The sequence below is a fragment of the Silurus aristotelis genome (genome assembly GCF_946808225.1).
Source record: "Silurus aristotelis genome assembly, chromosome: 2".
Taxonomy (NCBI): domain Eukaryota; kingdom Metazoa; phylum Chordata; class Actinopteri; order Siluriformes; family Siluridae; genus Silurus; species Silurus aristotelis.
This window is the reverse complement of record NC_139575.1, coordinates 34,032,470-34,053,966: the sequence shown is the minus strand read 5'-3', so window position 1 is coordinate 34,053,966 and position 21,497 is coordinate 34,032,470. Positions and strand designations below refer to the sequence as shown.

The 21,497-nt window shown below is 41.1% G+C and overlaps 1 protein-coding gene across 6 annotated transcripts; it reads left to right on the top strand.

The window, feature by feature from the left end:
* The first annotated feature begins 107 nt into the window (after positions 1-107).
* On the top strand, positions 108-20,787 carry marf1 (meiosis regulator and mRNA stability factor 1). 6 transcript variants are annotated; one of them, XM_083522590.1, is made up of 27 exons: positions 148-237; positions 782-977; positions 2,692-2,880; positions 3,052-3,396; positions 4,396-4,564; positions 4,847-5,067; positions 5,721-5,838; positions 6,536-6,708; positions 7,107-7,568; positions 8,419-8,570; positions 9,119-9,259; positions 9,348-9,534; positions 9,674-9,852; positions 9,973-10,053; positions 10,641-10,877; positions 10,979-11,098; positions 11,196-11,377; positions 12,114-12,334; positions 12,563-12,705; positions 13,026-13,159; positions 13,313-13,515; positions 13,600-13,827; positions 15,168-15,401; positions 15,569-15,793; positions 16,320-16,380; positions 16,717-16,800; positions 17,507-20,787. In XM_083522590.1, exons 2-27 carry the CDS (start codon positions 837-839, stop codon positions 17,998-18,000), a joined length of 5,124 nt encoding a protein of 1,707 aa, XP_083378716.1. In that variant the 5' UTR covers positions 148-237; positions 782-836; the 3' UTR covers positions 18,001-20,787. The 6 variants fall into 6 exon arrangements, with proteins under 6 accessions (XP_083378715.1, XP_083378716.1, XP_083378719.1 ...); XM_083522589.1 differs by having other exon boundaries at positions 108-237; positions 2,692-3,396; XM_083522593.1 differs by lacking the exon at positions 3,052-3,396.
* Positions 20,788-21,497: the final 710 nt, after the last annotated feature.

The following is a 21,497-nucleotide window of genomic DNA, read 5'->3' as shown; positions in this document are numbered from 1 at the left end:
TGACTTTGTAGTTACAGTTTCTATATAAATTTGTAGATAAAAAAAAACCCACATGTAGTGGTGTCCACTTACTTTTGACCACCAAATACTATCGCGCGCATCGCGAAGAAGGTCTTACGATTTGCGACAGCCGCCGACGTGTTTCCGGCAGCGTTTCCAAGGAGACCGTCCTTTATTACTACGCGGCTGGACCGATGATCTTCAGGGGTGCGCTGTGCGCGAGAGAATGGGTGGAAGGTATGTTTTCCAGCAGGTGTTCAAGGCATATGCAAAAATGGCATTTATAAAAACAAAAAATACATGTTTCGATAAAATTAGACTTATCTGAATAGCAGGATATTGTAGAGGTTTAAATGTATATCCTGGTCTACGCCGAGGTGCTAATTGCTAGCTATTATTGTTGCTAGCTATTATTGTTGCTAGCTAAAGACCACAACACCAGTTTGTGTGCTCAGGCCCGTACACCTTAGACACACAAACACCGTATATTTCACGTATAAATTGTTGAATTATTATAAACACGGTGTGAAATGTAGTAGTTTTTGTCTTGAATTCACCTTGCAAACGCGGAACTATTTAACGCTAGCTAATAGGGGTTATAACGAGGCTCCTTTTTTAAAATCATAACATATCAATATGAATGCACATGAGGACGCTTGGTCGGTAAATTACGAGGATAAATGGCTTCCGCCCTGCTTCTAGTTACCATTTAGGGTCTGGTGGAGTCTAGTTTTTGAGTCTGAACGTCTTCTAACACGGTTTTGTAATTCTGTTTTTCAAGGCAGGCATGAGAGAGAAGAGTTGTGAAACATCGGTGAGATGTCTCGGAAGGTGGTATGATGGAAGGATCGGAAAGGGAAAGGCAAATTTATAATGGAAGGTCCTTCCCATGGCTCAGGAGCACAGACAACAGGCTTTGGAAACTCACCGACTGCTTCTCTTCCCTCCAGCAAACTGCCGAGTCTACACAACACCAGGTGAGCTTACCTGCTCATTCAACACCTGCCTTTTGCAGGATGGCCTGTTTGTCTTACACACTGTCTCTTATACAATCTTCTCACACGGCTCACAGCATGGTTTTACTCGATTTTGATGGGTTGATTCGATTTGTATCATCATCATCATCTTTCGGCTTCTCCCATTAGGGGTCGCCACAGTGGATCATCTGTCTCCATACCCCCTGTCCTCTACACCTGCCTCTTTCAAAACAACTACCTGCATGTCTTCCCTCACCACATCCATAAACCTCCTTCCTCTTTTCCTCTTTAATGGCTGCTCCATCCTCAGCATTCTCCTACTGATATACCCCATGTCCCTCCTCTGTACATGTCCAAATCTTCTCAATCTCGCCTCCGTCACCTTGTCTCCAAAACGTCCTACATGCTCTGTCCCTCTAATAAACTAATTTCTTATCTTGTCCTAATAAACTAATTTCTAATCTTGTCTGTCCTCGTCACTCCGAAAAACAAGTGGAAAAATGAAAAAATTATCAAACAAAATATTTAATAAATAATTCACCCTTTCCATTGGTGGACGAAGAAAACAAACCATGTACTTGAGTAAAAGTAGAGCTACACTAGGTAATCTATTACTCCAGTAAAAGTAAAAATGCTGCCTTTAAACCTCTGGTCCAAAAGTATATGAATTTAAATGCGTGATGTAAAAGTCTCCCAAAACGGAAATGGTTCAGTAATGTACAGATGTGAAAAAGCTACTTAAGTACAGTAACGAGTTACATTTACTTATTTATTGATGCAGAGGGGAAATTAAAACTGAAACAAGTGCATGAAATGGCTGGATTGCCTTAAATTATTTAAATGATTGGTAGAATAAATTTGTATAACTGAAACTTGGACCCCCTGTATATCTTCATTTCTATTAATAGAATGTATTGAGTAATAATTTGTATACATTTTGATCATATTTTCCACTGAAACAGCATGCACTGGGATTTCGATGGTGCAATATAAATAAATCGGCAGTTATTTGTAACTATATCGTATCTGATCGAAAGACATCTTTAGGAGGAAGTTCAGCCTGCACTGGTTTTTTTAATTAGATTATTATTAAAGATATAGTAAAAAAAATAAAAAAAACTGATGAGGAATTGAGATCTGTGTTGTAATGCATGGCAGCGGTCCCCAAACTTGTTTTGCACCGCGGACCTGTCTCATGCAAGACAGTTTTTTTTTACAGACTGGAAATTGCTATGGGCTCTAATAACTACGTATTTAATTGAAATTTCACTCAACTCACCTTAATGCAGGATCAGAGCGAGCTTCATTTATAGAGGTGTAGAAAAAACAGCTGGAAATTAATTCTAATAAATGACAGCAGACTGTAAAAGTCAATAACGTAGAAATAAAATAAACATTAAATAGTTTTTATTCTTTTTGTGCAGCTCGGTATTAGTCTGGGGAATGGTGTTTGAACAAAATAATTGGATTTGTGCATGGATAAAATGTGCAGAGCTGAAAATCATTTCGCTTGTCATTCAGTTTTTTTTATGCACTTGCAAGTACATTTTAATTATTTGAGTATGTACTTTTTAATGGGTAGCATTATATTTCTATATTATTCAGAAAGACTAAAATGAACTCTTCCTTCCTGACTGTTGAAATACTGTCTACTGTATTTATTGCTTGTTTGAAACCTGTGGTTGTATTTATATATATTTTTTTTAATCCCCAGAGCAATTACATGGAAGTCCGTAAGCCAGTGTTGGAGCTGAAAGATGTCCCTCCCCCTCCACTCCACAGTGCCACTCAGCAGCCACTTGCTCTGGCCGCCCAGTCTGCGCCTCCTCCCTGCCAGCTTCCCGTTTCGGACCCTCAACCCCACCAGCAGCCTCTTTCTCAGTTGCAGCCCGGGAGTCCTAAAGTAAGCTTGTGCTCTCAGTGTGAATGCAGCCTGCACATCCAGCAGCCATCTGGCTCGCTTGAAGCCAGGACCCACAGTTTCGGTGACCGTTTTGGTGGTGGTTGTAGCATTAGCAGCAACGCTAATGCTAGCACTGGTGGTGGCCTTTCTGCACCTTTTCCCCCTGCACAGCTGCAGACCCCGCAGAGTTTTGGGTTCCGGGTGGCCTCAGTAGCCACGTCTCAGCCCATGGCAGCTCACACTCACCCGTCCTGCTGCACGCACCATCACACTTGTTCCTCTGTCTCAGTGGGGTGTCTGCAGTCGAAACAAGTGTCTGGATCCACACCTGTCCGCTCGCCCTGCGTGGCCTTACCTGGGTGCTGCCGCTGTAGCGAGAAACATCGGGCAGAGCAGCACTACAATTCACTCAGTGACTCACCTTCTTCCACTCACCTCTGCACTAAGCCTTTGTACCACGAGCACAACACAGTCTGTCAGCAGGGAGCACACTACTGCCATCAGTGTTTAAGAAAGGTTGGTCTTTTACCAGCAGCTATTGCATAGATATCCATCTTCCTACTCGCACATAACATGATTGTGTGCACTAGAGGGCAGCGTTAAACTTCTTTCTATTTCAGTTACAGTGTGGCTATGATTTATTTTTTTTATTTTCCATCATGGTTCGCATTATGGAAAGTGTTATCCTGCAGTATAGTCACGCATTGTGCATAAATATAATAATTATCGCTTTTTTGAGTAAACCTTTTTATATAAAAGAGCTCAGAGAGAATATTCCTAGCCAAAATATAAAAAAAAATATGAGGTGGTATTAAAAAGTTTCAAGATCAGCTTTGTTTTATAAGAAAGGATTTTATTAATCTACATTTACACACCATCACATTTTATAATGGTCCCCTTGCACAGCAATACGGTGCTCCCAGTGTTTCTGCCACTTCTGGAATATGTTCTGGCAGTCTTCTTTTCGAAGCATGTCAAGCACTCACGATTTGCGCTGGATCTTTGCGACGGTGTCTGAACAGCGGTCTCTGGGTTGGATCTTTATCTTCGGGAAGAGGGCCACAGGAGCCACATTTGGCGAGTAGGGTGGGTGCGGAAGTGAGATCTTGTGGATTGTTTTCCGACGATCATCATGCACGACATTTTTTGACATTTTCGGGGGTTGAGCTTGTCGAAAGCCTTCCTGAATTCTCATCGTCATCCAGAGATGTTTTTCCGCTCTTGTGCCACTCAAACACCTCGAATAACTCATTGCATCATCGCCGTACGTCAAACGTATGTCATGTCGCAAGTCTCTGTGGCAGATTTGCTCAGTTTCATACAGAATTTCACATTTGTTCTAACTTGCTGTCCATGATGAAATCGCAGGTGGTCAGAATTTCACCATTTGCCACCATTAGTTTCGAAACCTTTTAATACCACCTCGTATTTTGAATGAAATAAAGGGCAAGTTTACTTTTGCACAACTGAGAGTTGCAGATGGGCTGTTTGTGTTGATATGAGTGAATTGTTTAGCCCACGCAGTGTTTGGGTGCAGCTGACTCCGAGAAAGTTTGGCCAAACATCCCCCCTCCTCAGCCCTGCTCTGCTTCTGTACCTATGTGTAATGGCTGCAGAGTTTCTGTAACCTCCAACGATGGCATTCTGCACCCAATCGGAATGGCTAAAGTCAACCAGAAATGTGGTCAGTACACACACGCGCCCGCATGCGTTTATTATTCTGTAAGGTTATAGACAGAGATTATACATGATGAGTGGATCCATGAGTCTTATTTTTTTTTATCTTTTTTAAATGCAGAATAGAAGTTTAAGGATCTTGTTTGTTCCTTTTAATGGACTTCCTTTTTTTAAATTTTTTTAAATGATTTAAAAATGCATCAGAAGTTGCCCATGTGCATTATCAAGCAGCATGCCCTTTTAATCAGAAATGGACTCCTTGTGTCGTGACTGTAATTGTGTTGTAAAGGGCTAGGGTCGAGTGATGGTTGTGGACAGGAGTCCTTGCCCCCAGTGGGAGTGTTTTGGGACATAGAGAACTGTGCCGTGCCCAGTGGGCGTTCAGCTGCAACAGTGGTCCAGAGACTCCGTGAGCGTTTCTTCCAGGGACACCGCGAAGCCGAGTTCATCTGCGTGTGCGACATCAGCAAGGAGAACAAGGCTGTCATTCAGGAGCTCAATAACTGCCAGGTACCAGAAAACACCAATCATTTGCCTCTTATGGAAGAGGTGATTGACCATTATACACACTATTATAATAATCCAGATTATAACGCAGATAGTCAACATCCTTTTCTTGTGTTTTTTGGTGCTCTGTTTTATCTTCTAATAAATGTAGTAATAAAGTAAAAGGCTGTTTGTTCTCCTGAAGACTTTTCTTTATCAGATTACAATAGTCACCGATACGTTTATTTATATGGAATGTTGTCTATTAAAATCCTGGTGTAAGCGGTTTCTTTAGAAAATATAACATGAGCAAAAAACTAGAAATTATTACTTAATATTTTCACATTAATACGTACTGTTGTTAAGCTTCTGTTATACAGTCCATTTTATGCACCGGTTCATTCATAACTGTGATGTGTTATATATCAGATTTAAAGATGCTCTGATTTTAATACAAACTAGTCATTCCAAATGACTACAGGACATTTCTGCAAGATTATTACAAAGAACTTTTAATGTGACACTACCTGAATTAATTGTTTTGGTTTTTTTTGCACCACTGAAACCGGACAAATCTTGCACCATTGCCCATCTTACTCACTCTCTCTCTGCTCAGGTTTTGCATGTTGTCAGGTTTTATTAAAAAACAATAAAATATTTTTTTGTCCATCCTTCAGGTCACTGTTGCTCACATTAATGCCACAGCCAAAAATGCTGCTGATGACAAGCTCAGACAGAGTCTTAGACGCTTTGCCGAAACGCACACCGCTCCTGCCACGGTTATCGTCGTTTCTTGTGAGTCTCTAACATAAAGAATGCTAGTCCATATTGGGACCTTTTTGTTTGTTCTCTTCTTGATATGACTTCTGTTGCTGTATAAAAATGTTGAAAAGGCGGTGTGCAATTAAATCTCCTTATATTTCAAAAACTGAACTTTTTTCTGTGCCACAATACTAAAATGACGTATTCATTATACATAAATGAATTCAGTGAGAAAACATAAAATATTTGGAGTTGGCAGCCATGTTTAAGGCTCATTGGAACGATATTTCTTGTAACTATTATTATTTTATTTTTTTTTGTCTTCAATGAATGACTGGACTCAAATCTGGTACCTTGGATTTTCAAGTAAAGCCCGTTTTCAGGACATTCCATTTTTGTGTTTGACTTCAATAAACTTGTATGAACCTTATTATTATAAACATGCATTACCATAGTGATCACATGCTCATTATTGATCTAGTGTGACTTTTAGACTTCCTACACACAAATATACATTTCATTTGTCAAGTAATTAAAGTAGTTGCATAAATATTTTTCTTTACTGTAAATATGAAAGTAGTAATAATAGGCAAACGCAGATTTCCTAGAAAAGTGTGGCCATGGCTTAATTAATGAATTGTCCTTGCTATTTACATACAAGTTGCAAATACTAATGATAAAAATTGGTGCATTTGATAAAAGTTTTTATTCCTACTCTTTTGATTCGTAGCGGATGTGAACTTTGCCAGTGAGCTGAGTGACCTGCGTCATCGCCATGGCTTCCGAGTCATTCTGGTGCACAAGGCTCAAGCTTCACCTGCTCTACTGCAGCACGCACACGTGGAGGTCCTATTTGAGGACTTTGTCTCCGAATTGCCCCCCAGGATGCTAATTAAATCACAGGTATTTATCTTTTTAATTTAACCCTGGGGCAGGAATGTTTAGTCAGCTAATGTTTTCTAAGAACATGTACATATAATTTTACTTCGGTGGTCAGATTTTACTAGAGGTACAATCTCTTTTTATGAACTCTAGCCTGTGGCCTTTGTTAAAACCTATGGCCCTCTGTACAGGAGCACAGCCTTGCCCCAAGCTACAGCCATGACGTGCTGCTCCTGACAATGTATTGGATTAATTACAGGCTGTAGGTTGTGTACAATTATTTGCACTTTATTTTAATTTATATTTTGAGTAGATAAAGGTAATCAAAAATGAATCCTAATACATCTCAAAACCAGTAACTACCCCAGTGGAACAGTCCCAGAAAACCCAGAGTGCTCCCTCTTTCTTTGCTTCTCCAGCCCTGTTTCAACCTCCTCTTTGTGCACAACCTCCCCACACATCGCGATGCCAAGTCCGTCAGTAGCAGGCTTCAGCGCCTTTCCAATAACTGTGGTGGAAAAGTGCTGGGTGTGTCTGGTGGCACTGCTGTGCTCCGATTTGCCAGCGCAGAGGCGGCCGAGCGCGCCTGTAAGCGCATGGAGAACGAGGACGTCCTAGGGAACCGCATCACTGTGTCATTTTCCCCTGACGGGCTACAGGAGGAGGTTGTGGAGCGGTCGCGCCCTGCGGCCTCTTCCTCCTTTTCTAATGCTCTGTTCCTTCCCGTGGAGAAGCCGCGGTCACCACGTCGGGCCAGGCGTGCACTGCGGGCCTTCCAAAGCGGCAAAGACGCCGGGGTGAATGTTCCAGAAAGACCCTACAGTCCTAGGAAAGTTGGGCATGCTTCTTCGTGCAGCCCAGTGTTGAAGTCTCTTTCCCAGGTCAGCGGTGTAACCGTGCCTTCTGCCTCCATTCTCCCTTCAGCCATAACGATGCTTAAACCAAGCCTGCTTTCCAGTTTAATAAAACTCTGTGCCCATGTGTCCAAGATTCTCCAACAACCAAACATTTCCTTAGATATAGATAGATGTTCTTCACAAATTTGAGTCCTTATTTCCAAGTGAAATCCACGTTCCAATAATCAGCTTAGTTATCAGGATCGTATTTGTTGGAGAATGTCGAGACAGTGTGCCAGGGTTTGCCCATTCTTGATTTCCCCATCTGCTCATAAATCCAATCTTGCTTGTCTACCTTCAGCTCCCAGAAGATCCTTCTCTCCCTGCTGTTACCTTGCTGCAAAAAACATAACCTGGAGGATTTATTCATGCTCATGTAACATGCCATAGTTTTGCATGGATTCATATGTCTTAACTGCTTTTTCTCCTTTGCATTATCATATCATACCTTTTGCTTTTCTACCAAGCTTTAATTTCCAGGCTTTTTCTTTGCTGCACCATGTAGTTACATCTATTTTACAGTGCATACTGTTGCAGGAAATTCTGACTCCAGTAAAACATTTCAGCTAATTAGTGCGCCTTTTTTTTTGGGGGGGGGTTTGGTTTTGCTTTTTTTGCAGCCAAGTATCATCTCTAAACACCAGTGTGTTGTGTTTTTAAAAAAAAAATTATTTGGTTGAATAAATTATTATTTTTTTTTTTATTATTCGTTATTTAGGTTTGGAGTTAGACTATCATGCAACAGGTTAGATCTGTGGCAGTTACCCTTGCCTTTCCACCATCAGTGATGTTACCAATTTGTGAAACATTCATATATTGCCTTACTTAAACCCAGGATGCGAGTGGTATGGAGTCTAAGCCCCGGACAAGTCTCCCAATGGAGAAAGTCCGTGCTGCATCTGCGTCTCCTCAGAGCAATGGCCTCACCTCTCATCTACAGCCTGCTAAACCAGCCTTCCCTGCAGAGCTCCTCCAACGGGGCCGCAGGTACGCCTCCTGTTTCTCTTTAGAAGAATGTGTTTCTCGTCTGAATTTTGCACAAGCTCTTATTCTAAACCCATAATAAAGCTCTTTAACAGCAGGTGTATTTATTTATTTTTTTAACGAGTTAGGAAAGAGTTTTTGCGACATTAATATTGTACATATGCTTGAAAAAATTTCAGTCAAATGCAAAATGTATTGTAAGTGTTGCCATGGATACAATTCTAAATGCCACATCCAAGGACGTCGTATACATTTGTGTGCCTCCAGGGTTCTGGTAACAGTTTGGTGAAAAAGCACATATGTCAGGAAAGTTCAGGTGTCTACATCTTTTAGCAATATGGTGTATTTTTTTCAAAATGAAGTGGCTTAACCCAATCATTAATTGTTAATCTAATGGTTACTTTAGTTATTAAATTTGATAAGTCTAATAGTTCCTTAAATGACAACGTAGTTTGAATAAAGCAATGTGTAAGTGCTTCTGTTGAAGTAAGGTCTGGTGTTTTGAGGTAAGGGCAAAAACCTGATAACATAAAGAGCTGTTGTGTGCATAGGAGAGACTCGTGCAGCCTGCGTGGTACTACAGATTCCCCAGCCGAGCCGTTTCAGGTGAGCACTCCATCAGCGTTCAGCAAACTCAACCTGCACTCTTCCTTCAGCCCGCTGATGTTCTCCCATGGATCCTGGTCCTCAAGGTTTGTGTTTCTAGATAAGCATGCCCAATATAAGCACAATATCCTTATTCACATGCCAGTAACCAGTGCTGCTACGCATCTCTTTCAGAAGCGCGTCTCCATGTCTGTCCAATCGTTCATCCCCGCTTAGCGTTCCCCCTCGTAGCCCATGGCCCAGCTCTCAACCTGAGCCCTTCTCAGACGGTGCAGACATCCAGGTAGCCAACCTCGACTACAGGATGTCCAGGAAGGAGCTTCAGCAAATCATCCTTGACACTTTCGCTAAGCATGGCAGGGTGAGAGAACCTGTGAATCAATCTCCCTCTTGTCACTAATACATTTACACGAATACATTTATAACAATCTTGCGTTCAACTGAGTATTAATACCGAATAATTCTGTTATCACCATATATTTGTATGATTTTACTTTCAGGTAAAAAATGTTGAGCTTAGTCCTCACACAGACTACCAGCTCAAAGCTAAAGTACAGATGAGTTCTTTGCAGCAGGCTATAGGAGCCGTCAGCGTTCTTCACCGCTACAAGATCGGCAATAAGCGCATTCATGTCTCCATCATCACTGGTGCAAATAACAAATCCCTCACAAGTCTCAGGTACTGACCTCTGACACATGGCAAACATCAAGGGGGACAGGTTTACACACAAAGCTGTCTCTCTAGCAAGAGGACACAGGAGGTTGGTGAAGATAATTTCCCTGTTTCTCTTTCATACAGTTCCGAGATCATCAGTATTCTTCAGGATTCTCCGGCTAATTGTCTTCCACTCTTCAAATTCACTGAGATTTATGAGAAAAAGTGAGTCATTTAAAACCGCATGTGTACTCCGATTGTTTTGGGTTTCGCGGCACTTATATGACTTCCTATTATACCACATTTATTGTCTTCCCCTAAGATTGAGTTCAAAGGCTTACCCACAAATCTACCATGGAAATTATAAACGTATTCTAAAAATTTTAAAGCAATATATTAATTCTCAGCAGAGACCTAGATTTAAAATTATATATTTTTAAACCATTCCACAGTTGTTTGACCCTCTGTATTTTAGTACCTTGTGCAAAAATATCAGGAAGGACTTCTCTAATACTAATGAGATGAGAGTACAAATTGAGTGTGGAACTGTTACATCAACTCAACATTTACATTTAAACATAATAATCTCAATCTTGTAACATTCCAGTTTCTGTTGCTAGGTAACCCTTATGCTGTGCTGGCAAAAAAAAAAAAAGGTGTGAACCAATAAAAGCTTTGCAAGCATTCTCCAGTTTTCTAGCAGACTGCATAATTGATCACACATTTTTTTATTGATCATATTGTTGTCTTGGCTTTCTAAATACTGCCTCTTGTTTGCCATTTATTGGTCTGCGTGTGTTTTAACTTTGCAGGTTTGGCCACAAACTGGTGACGAGCGACCTCTACAGATTGCCCGAGGTAGTTGCTGTGCGTGAACAAGGTGGAGGACGCTTGGTGTGTCTTCTCTCCAGCAGCCTAGCCAGACATAGTCCGCTGGGCTCCTCCCAGTCCCATGATGGCTCCTCTACCAGCGGCAGTCCTGTGGTGTTTGAGGAGCTTGAGTATCACGAGCCTGTCTGCAAACGTCACTACACACAGCAGGATTTTAGGTGGGATGATAAAAGCAAACAAGTATGTGCTGCATGTGGATTGTAGTATGCCACATTTTTCTGTCATTTATTGTATTCTTTGTGTCCGTGTGTGTGTGTAGTGAGGCAGACTATGACCCTGACACCTACAAGATCCCATTTGTTGTGGTGTCTGTGAAAGCCCTGTCTGCTCATGTGCACAGCCTACTGCAGTCTCATGAGGGTACCATTCCTTTGCTCAGGTATCACACTTTCCTTTATTCAAGTCAAGTATTGTTGCTAATGAGGGAAGAATGAACCTCATTTTGTTTGTGTTAATAACAAAAACTTTCAACTTAGTTTCCCAGAATGCTATGCATCAGAGTTCAGTCCGCTGACGGTGGCTGAAGAAGGCATGCTGGAGGGTAGTGTTCCACTGGAGCACCTCATTACCTGTATACCAGGCATCACTATTGTAACTGCACAGAATGGCTTCAAGGTCATCAAATGGATCCATAACAAACCCCCACCACCTAATGCAGGTACACGTCTATGTATGAGTGACATGAGAGCGAAGCATTTGTCTGAATTGTGTTCAATTACTATTGAAGCGGAATTGTCCGCTAAGGTCTCCGTGACCTTTCGGGAAATCTGCTCTTTGAAATAAGAGAAATAAATGACTGTCATTTAGTGACATTTAAGATACTGCTGATGGGGGTTTAGGTGAATGAGAATAGTGTCTGCCGGATGCTGTAACTTAATGTTACCTGAAAGATTATAAGAGTATGTGCACAGGCTCTCCTGTCCCAGCAGCGTTGAATAATTGTTTATTACATTATAGGTTAGGGAACAAACAGCAAACACATTTGTCATTTTACCTTCTAATGCAGCTTCTCAAGATCACAGTTGGTGCTGGGGGACCTTTTGTTTCTATTTTAGTTTTATTTTTTCACCTTTTCACTCCTACAAATTGGAGTCATGCATTCTAAATAGTACATGTTTTTGGGAGGGGCATAAAGGGGCACATTGGAAAAAAAACGCTCTAACCAATGCCCTCAGCTGGGCGTTATCACTTTGTTTTCTAGCAATTTGCATAAAGTGAAGTCTTATTTTGCCACACTTTCTGTTGCAGAAATCCTTGCAGTTTTTTATCGTAAATGTTTATTTTTTTTTATATTTCATGTTCAGTGTACAGAAATAGGAACCTTGAATATTGGGCAACACATTTTAATTTGCTTTTTATTTTATTTAATTTTCTATTAAAATGGCTTTAAACAGACCCATGGCTGCAGCGCTGTAAAAGTCCAGTAGGAAATCCACAGCTGATCCAGTTCAGTCGAGAAATTGTAGACCTGATGAGAAACCAACCTTGCTGCCTGATGCCCATCACGAAGTTCATCCCTGCCTACCACCATCATTTTGCCAAACAGTGTAGAGTCTCTGATTATGGCTACTCTAAACTGCTGGAGCTGCTGGAGGCTGTACCACATGTGCTCCAGGTTAGAATTTTGCAATACTCTAGTGGATAATGTGTTTTTTTACTGATTTATACGAGAATATTATTTAAGGAACACCAGAGGGGGGGGAAAAAAGCTAGCTCTTCCAAAAAGTTATATTGCAAATAATAAATGGCAGGTAATTTAATGCAACAAAGCAGCATGTGTATATAGGATTTGTAATAGACATGAAGTTTGCCTGGACTGAAAGCATTGTCTGTTCTACTACAGATCCTGGGCCTGGGCTCAAAGCGTTTGCTGACCCTCACACACAGGGCGCAAGTGAAGCGTTTCACTCAGGACCTGCTCAAACTGCTCAAATTTCAGGCGAGCAAGCAAGTCATCATCAGGGACTTCATGCAAGCCTACCACTGGTCAGTAGGTCGCACAATTCTCTAGTAGTAATTAGCGAACACAGATATAAATTTTTGTTGTTTGTATTGTCCCCATTCTGCTCTGCAATTATGGTAGTTATTACCACTTCATAATTAATCATCGTTTAATGCATGCAGGTAAGATTATGCTGATGTAATTGTGTCGCTTGTAAAACGTTGCTAAGAAAACGGCAACTTTTGCTCGTACCACTGCTAGAGGTTTTTGTAATAAAGAATTCATCGGAATGTTTTGAACATGAGATGTTTGAACAGTTAGTTTGCCTGCTTAATAAATAATGTGTGTATGTCTGTGGTGTCAGGTGTTTCTCCAGGGACTGGCGAGTGGTTGACTATGGAATGTGCGACTTGATGGATCTGCTGACTGAGATTCCTGACACGACAATTACCGTCACACAGCAGGATTCTGACACTGTCATATCTGTACCCAAGAGAGGTGAGAGTTCTTACTTATCTCCTCTAGAACATTTTTTCCGCCTCAATTTTAGACTTCTGCAGGAACTGGATCACGTCCCTTTTATACATACATGGGTTGTGCCGTAGACTGTTGTCGCAAAATTGTAACCGTTTGAAATGTTTCGTTTTTTAGAGCGGACTGCGGAGGAAATGGAGCGCACCAGACAATTCGGAAAGGAGGTAGTGGATCTGCTGCGCCACCAGCCACACTTCCGCATGCCCTTCAGCAAATTCATTCCGACTTATCACCACCACTTCGGCCGCCAGTGTAAGCTCACCTACTATGGGTTCTCTAAGCTCGTGGAGCTGTTTGAAGCCATTCCTGATGTCCTTCAGGTGAGTGCTGAGCAATCTGCTATTACAACTCAACAGCTCATCTATACAGCCGTTAGTTTAACTTCTGACCTCTGGGTTTCGCAGGTGCTAGAATGTGGTGAGGAGAAGGTGCTGGCTCTGACTGAGGTGGAGCGAGTGAAGGCCCTGGCAGCTCAGCTGGTAAAGCTCTTGCGTGCTCAGAAAGACTGCACCCTACCTGTTAGCGAGCTGCTGGCTGAGTACAGTAAGACTTTCGGATATGGCCTCCGTCTGCAGGATTTCGATGCAAGTACGCTGCCTGCACTGCTCACCAAACTCTGCCATGTGGTCAAGGTAAGCAAGTTGGTAACTAGTAATACATTATATATACAACGGTTTGTGGACACCTGACCATGAGATACGTATATGCTTTTTGACCATCCACTTCCACATTTACTCCCCATTTGCTGTTATTATAGCCTCCACACTTCTGGGAAGATGTTTCATGAGATACTGTAGTGTGCTTGTGGAGATTAGTGTATGGGGGTATGGCTGGAAAAGCCAGGTGTCCCAATACTTTTGTCCATATACAGTCGAGCCCACTTATCTCGACCTCTGTTAACCCTATTAAGTCGATGTTTTTAAAGTGGAACCGCCAAATTCTCGCTTTGTCTTAGCATTTTTTAATCGGTTATGTTGATTTTATGTCGCCGAACCCTAATATCTCGAGCACAAGGGGGGGCAAATTTGCCACTTAACGTCGGTTATGTCAGGAATCCCCCTGCCACGCCCCCTTCGGCGGCGGCATTCCCCGAAGCACCCTGCTTCTTCTCCACGGAGCTCGTCGCAGTCATGCTGATCACACACACCTGACTCTCATTCACTCGCTCATCCCATATCCTATTTAAGCCTTTCACCTCCACACACTCGCGGTCCGTTATTGTTTGTGCATGATCGTATGTGTTGGTTCATGGCGGTCTGTGTAATCGCGTATACGTATCCCGCTACGTACCCTTCTTCTCGGACTCCGCATTCTCTCAACGGCACCCCGGATTACCCCGATCCTGCTGTTTTCCATGTTCATGCTGTCTGCACCACGTTTATCCGTTGCTGCCCAGCGCTGCGCTTTCCATAGCGCGAATCTGTGGAATATTCGCAATAAACTTTGTTTGCGTTTACTTCGGCTTCCGCCTTCTTATCTGCATTACAGGTTATCTCGATCCGCATGACCAATCAAATAAATCGCGGCAACGCTGTTATGTAAAAAAAAACCTCATGCATGCACATTCTCATTTAATCATGTACATAAAGAAATTTTAAGCATGTTAATATATTGCTGCTATATTGGTTTTCGTTTGTCTCGATCCTCGGTTATCTCGACGCTTTTTGGCGTCCCCTAGGCCAGCGACATAATCGGGTTCCACTGTAGTGTATTTGCTAGTAGCACTAACTCTGGATGGGTCTGTATTAGTTTTTAAAGCAGACCTTTACCTTTCCTAACAATACATTGCTGCTAAAATTAAGCAAAACGAAAATGTTCTTATTGACTTGAGCAAACTGGAGACTTCACTTGCGAAAATTACAATTAAACGTCTAATATGCAGTGTTTTGTTAAATATTAAACATGCATCACTTTTTCCTCCATGCTAATATGGCCAGTTCATCGTTTACTTTCTTTTTATACCTAAACAAAGGTAGTGGTTGGAACTGAAGAAAAAGAGGTGCAGCTCATCAACAGGAAATCACTACGTGCACTTACCTCTCAGTTGCTGGCTGTAATGATGTCACTTCCTGATGAGCACAACTGGCTGGGAGTGGAGGCGCTGCAGAAGCAATACGAGTCGATGTATGATCAGCAACTGAACCCCTGTGAATACGGCTTCGTCTCACTGACTGAGCTGCTCAAGAGCCTGCCTTATTTGGTGGAGGTATGTGTGTGAGTGAGTGAAGGAAGACCAGCTACAAGAGTGCGAACATGTTAATATATAAAACTAGCGCAGATTTATCTACGCTATTAAGTATGCTGTTCTTTTTGTGTGCTTTTAGTGTGTATGTCTAGTAAAGAAAATTGTTAATGTGTTCATTCCCTGTGCAGTTGTTTGAGGCAGAGGAGGAGGGCGATAAGGGCAAAGATCGAGTAAGGTTAACTGAGCTGTACCAGTTCGCTCGGAAGGTTCGAGCCCTCCTGCACACCTACCACTATAACCAGATCTTCCTGACCGAGTTTTGGGGTGCCTTCAGCAAATACACAGGCTGCGAGTTTCAGCCTCGTGACTATGGATACAGCACTCTGGAGGAGCTCTTGGCCGCTATACCACAAGTCAGTTTTCAAATATCTCTTTCTATTTTTAGAAACTCTGAATGTTTAATGCTGAATACTTTTCAGTTGAAACAGAAAGAAAGGAGGGCATTGGGTTTAGTGTTTTCCTTCAATTTCTCTCAAAATGCTCAAGTATTTAAGTTTAAGTATGTTGATTTAACTTTTGCGATTGAAAAGGTTGCTGCTTTGATGCTGCAAGATTTAACACATACAATTACAGCTTATACAACTAAGTAGAAGCCTGGTGGCCAAGATGTTTGGGTACAAAGCTGATTTGTATTGAACTGCATTGGTTGGGTTGTGCTGCTGTTTCCCTTATTGACACAAATACTTTATACAGCAATATTTTTTTTTTCTCATAAAATGCTCCCTTTTTAAACTACTATATGTTTAATAAATAGATTTAATCAACATGTATTGATGGGGAAATAATTTTCTCTTGGGTAGCATGTAAAAACTTTTTTTTGTGGTATCGTGCATGTAGAGGATGAGATTTGAATTTGTTTCTTTTTTTTCCTCTATCCAGGTCGTCTGGATAAAAGGCCACGGACACAAGAAGATTATAGTCCTAAGGAATGATATGAAAGGTGAGAGAACATCATGTATGAAAGCCTCATTGAAGACTTACTGGTGCAACATACTTAGGATTCTGTAAACGTTGCCCAGGCTTTTGATTTATTGATTACTGACAGCTCGATGGAGGGGAAAAATCTTTAAGCATCTAACAAGCAGAAGCATTAAGGCATAAAGGGTCATAAAATCTCCGGTATGGTATAGTTAATGTCAACTGTGAAAGGCTTATCAGTCAGTTACTAGCATATGCTTGAGTTTTAGTTGTTCCTCTAGAATAGTGTTCACCTGGACTTGATATTTGAGTGTGTTGCTGCTATTTCTGTCTTTCATTAATTCGTGTGCGTCATCAGCCCGCAGCAGCCATGCCAACACAGAAAGCCCTCAACCCGAGGAGGCCCGTGAGAGCCAGAGCCCTGCTGGCACACACAGCCCAGGTAAACATACGCACGCACACAGACTAGAAAGTGCTGCATCAGTAACTCGTAGTAAGCTGATGAACACGTGTGCAGCAGCATCTTGCTCAGGATCATGTGATCATAGTGATGCTGAAATCAGAGTTTCTGCAGGTAACTGTTCTAGGTCCTAAATAGTTTTAAGTAGGTCTTTTGGCAACAGCTATTAAGCTTTGTTATTGGTGCAAATCTCTTGGATTGTACCACAAACGTAAAACAGATTTTTCTTTTCAGTGATGGGGAGGTACATGTTTAGCAAAACTTGGCTTGAAAAACATTTAATTTAGGGTTTGATTAAGGCCTAATATAACGTGTTTATTTTAGATGTCACGATATAGGTCTTAAAAAAGTCTAAAAAGTCTTACATTTGTAAAACCTGCAGAAACCCAGTGAAATGCAGATGACATGAGGTGCAATTAAAGTACATTTTGTGCTGGGGTAAAACGTTATAACACCCTTTACCCATTGCTGGTAGGTATACTGTATTGCTGCTAATTTTTAGTGGCATATTATTAACTTTGTGTAAGTATAGTGGTTGCGATTGTGAGGTTATTTGTTTGCTTGCTTATATTTGTACTCGTGCTCTGATTCATTAAAGACCTTTTATTTAGAAACTGGTGCTGACTGACCCTAACCCTAACCCTGACTGTTTTAAAGGAAATGTACTTTTTAAATTTTGTCTTTCCAGCCTCAGGTGGCAGTACTGGCGAGGCAGAGTTGCTGCGTCTGAGCTCTGGTTCTCCCGTGGACCTGCTGTGTGGGCCAGTTCCCTCCTGCCTACCTTCCCCTCAGCTACATCCTGACCCGGTTCTGCTCCAGCACAAAGACCTCATCCGCTTCGAGGAGCATTCGCACAGCCAGTCCAGAGAGAATCAGCCCATCCATGACGGCCAGCCTCAAGAAGCTCTGATGCCCACCGAGTGCTGTGGGACTACAAATGAAGAGAGCGATGCGGCGGAAACGTCTGCGTCCAGTGTAGGTGAAGTTCCCACTGATTGTGGTGAAAAGAGCACAGAATGTCAGAGTGGGACTACAAAATCTAACGATCCACCAGACGCTGTGGTTTCCAAGCCCTCACAACCTGCCAACCTCAAACCGTCAGTTACAGAAAGCCCAAGCAAGAGAACATCCCGGAATAAAATCAAACTTGCAGCTAATTTTTCCTTCCCTCCATCAGTCTAAAAATACTTGTTAATCAGATCAAACTCTTTGAAGTTACAGTATTTTATTTTATTTTATGCCAAAAAAAAAAATGATAAAAGCTTTATAACCAGCCAGTGAAAAAATAAACATGTAACACGGCAGAGCTGTGACCTTGAAGGATTTGATCTAACTAACAGTAGTCTGAAGGTTCATGTCTCTCCTTGTGCTTCTTCTGCACATTCTGTCTTAAAATGTTCAACGCACTTGCTCATCATTAGTTGGCAAAATTTACAGCCTTTGTTTAGTTTGCGATCTCATATTTTCCATGTTGGATTAAAAAAAAAAAAATTCATCCTTAGTATATCAGTATTCTGAAGTTTTACGTTCGACTGAAAATCATGAATCTAGAATATGTTAAAGGAAACATGAATTTATATGGAATGGAGATGTACCTCCCAGTTAGCTGTAACTAACACACCTTCCGTCCTTCTCAGAATATTACTACTTCTTATTTTGTGCCATTTTGGGAATCATGGTTTCTTACCAAATTAAATTCGTAGTCGTGTTTGACGTGCTCAGGCCGACCCTGCTCTTCGTGCGCACTACAACAAATACAAAGGAGATACCGTCTCCTATTTATACACAGGCTGATTTTTAATAATAATAAGTTATTGAAGGAAAAAATTGCTTTAGATTATTTGTAATAATCTCTGACACAATGTGATGCGAATTCCTTTGTATTTGTCGGATTTCTGTAATTATTTGTATACTCCGGAACTCTTTAGAGTAGAAGATCAACCTTTTCTTTTTTTTTTTTTTTCTCCCCCTCTAAGATTTTGAGTAGATTTTTGGTCCGAACTTTAGTGCATGTCTTTTTATTAAAATTTTTTGAAAGGCATTTTGTTCAACATCTTACCAGTGCAGTTGGTTTCACTTCGATTTGAGATTATGACGAGCAGGTTTGGCTTTGGATGTTTAAGCTAGGTATGGGACACGCATGCAGGATAAAGTCGAGGTCGTGTTTACGGAGCTCTTCTCTGGCTTAGAAACGCGCCATTCGACAGCTGATGTCGACAATGAAGGTTGAGTTGGCGCGCGCAAAACTCCTGCGGTTCTGCTTTTGGAGGTCAAGCAGAAGCTCCATTTCCGTTTTAGCCATGTATGCAGCTTGCGCTTTATTAGTTGTTTTGAGTTTTTGGGTGTGTGAAATTCGATATGCACATGGTGCATAGATAATTTCCTACGTGATGTGATGAAGAAGCCGTAGTGTTTTTTAATCTGTTCACTTCCTGCATTTTCACGGCGGTTTACGATGGCAAGGGCCAAGGTTGTTTTCTTTAACCTTGATCAGTTTCTTTGGATCGGCTGAAGGTCTGTGCTTGTTATAAACGCCAGACTTCAGCACATGCGATTTATATAGATGGGTTTTTAAGGCACTGGAGTCGAGGATGGGAACTGCTCCGAGTGAAACACCCTGGTATCAGGGGGACGTACACAGGCCCTCTGATTATTCCGTGAACTGAGCCGGGCTTTTTACAATGGCTTGTATCAGCCTTGGCACCATGGGAGCGAGAGAACTGCTAGAGAGTTCCCTCCTGCACTCACTTAGCATGTTTGTAGATTTCTTATTTCTTTTTTTTGTCATGTTTGGTTGGTTATTTGGGACTTATCCTGCATCTGTTTGTGCTGTCTGGATTATTTCAGGACAAACATCCTAGACTGATCATCTGACGAGCTGCCATTAGGATCTGGGTTTGTGTGGAAAGAACTATGTGTTGTTGGGGTTTTTTTTTTTTTTCTCCCTGTACAAATGGCTTCATGTTTTTATTGCGAATATAAAATCGTTGATTTTTGGGCTCTGGCCTTAAACCTGATTGAAATGGTTAGTGTTTAAGTTTAAAAAGGTCAAGCTGTAGGTTTAAGGCAGTGTAGTTCAGTCTTCAAGTTTACGACTCATGTTTCGAATTTCACCATAGAGTGGCTGCATTACATCCCAAACGATTTAATTTCATCCCAGATTAAATTAGTGTTTTTTTTATTTTTTTTTATCAGATTATCAAAGGCCTGATATTTATTTCATGGAAGGAACTTTAGCGCTGAGTCATGTTGGCCCTAATGATTCCTAATTTTGCTGCTACTCTTTCAGTTTGCTGTTTTGGGGAGATCATTTGGTTACAGCTAACTCTGAGGACAAATCTGGAACATCTTGTGGAAAATCTTGTTTGCTGAGCCACAATGAGAAGCTAATCTCGTTTGCCTATGCACGTTTGCATAGTTTTGATTTAATAAATATCATTGTGCTTGGGGTTGTAATGTTAATGAAGTTTAATGTACATGGCAGTTCTGAGCATTTAGTTGAGCTTCGGCTCTTTTCCAGCATGGAGTGTTTTTTTTTACGTGGTTGGAGGTCAGGTATGTGTTTCTACATATTGACCTGGAGCAAGTGCAGTTCGAACAAAGGCAGTAGACAATGCTGGATGTATCCTGATCCCATCCTAAATATATATTGAACATTCTTGTTTAAAATCCAGCATGTAACTGCCCTAATTTTGGGAGACGCTTTTTTGTGAAACGATGCACAGGTTCACGATGGCTGTACAGTTATTCTCTCATCAGAAGCAGAACGTCGTCACGTTAAAACCCCAAACTCTGTGTCGTGCCTTTTTTCGGTTCTTGCTGATGTAATTTGAGTTGCATGTTCTTTAATGTCTTGTACCTTCTGCCTCTGCTCACTTGGTCACCCCCCTCGTCTTTAAGCCATTATAACAATTCACTTTTTTTGTGAAGTGCCCGAAATATTTCTGTTAATAAATTTCACAAGCATCACTTTCGACTCTTGTTTTACTTATTACGTTTTGGAAGGTATGACAAATTCCGACCCAGTCTTATGGTTTTGTATGTATAACTCTATGAAAACACTTGCGAGCGTAAAGAACAAGAAATAAACCTCCATCTGGTCATTTAATGCAGGTGCTCATGTTATATCAAATCCAAACTTGCTAGCTTGTATGTTCTTTAATATATATTTGTTCAATATATAAGCAATAAAACACTTCAGGAGTATTCTTTTATAGGGCTATAATCAGTGACAGGATGGTGTGAAGTGGAGGCCCTTTCACCTTGCTAAAGTGGATTATTTTTCAAGTACTGTAAGTGTGTTTCTATTACAGCATCATTTTCTGAAAAATCAGTTGTTTTAAAATGACCTAAAGAGCAGTGGTGGATGAAGTGCACAATGTACTTGAATTCAAGTAGCCATAAATTAGTTGAAATATGACTATCTATGATATGAAGTAAAAGTTTCACTTGAAACTAGTATCCAAAGTATTGATTTATTATGGCTATAATGTTCCTATTATCATTTGTCTCAGAAGACAAAATCTAATTCAAATGTTAAAAACTAGACTTATTCAACTTATTCGAAATGTAGTTGAGTAGAAGAAAAGATATTTGACTTTGAAATGTAGTGAAGGGTAAAGTCTCCCCAAATAAAAATATTTCTGTAGAGTACAAATACGTGAAAGTATTTAAGTACA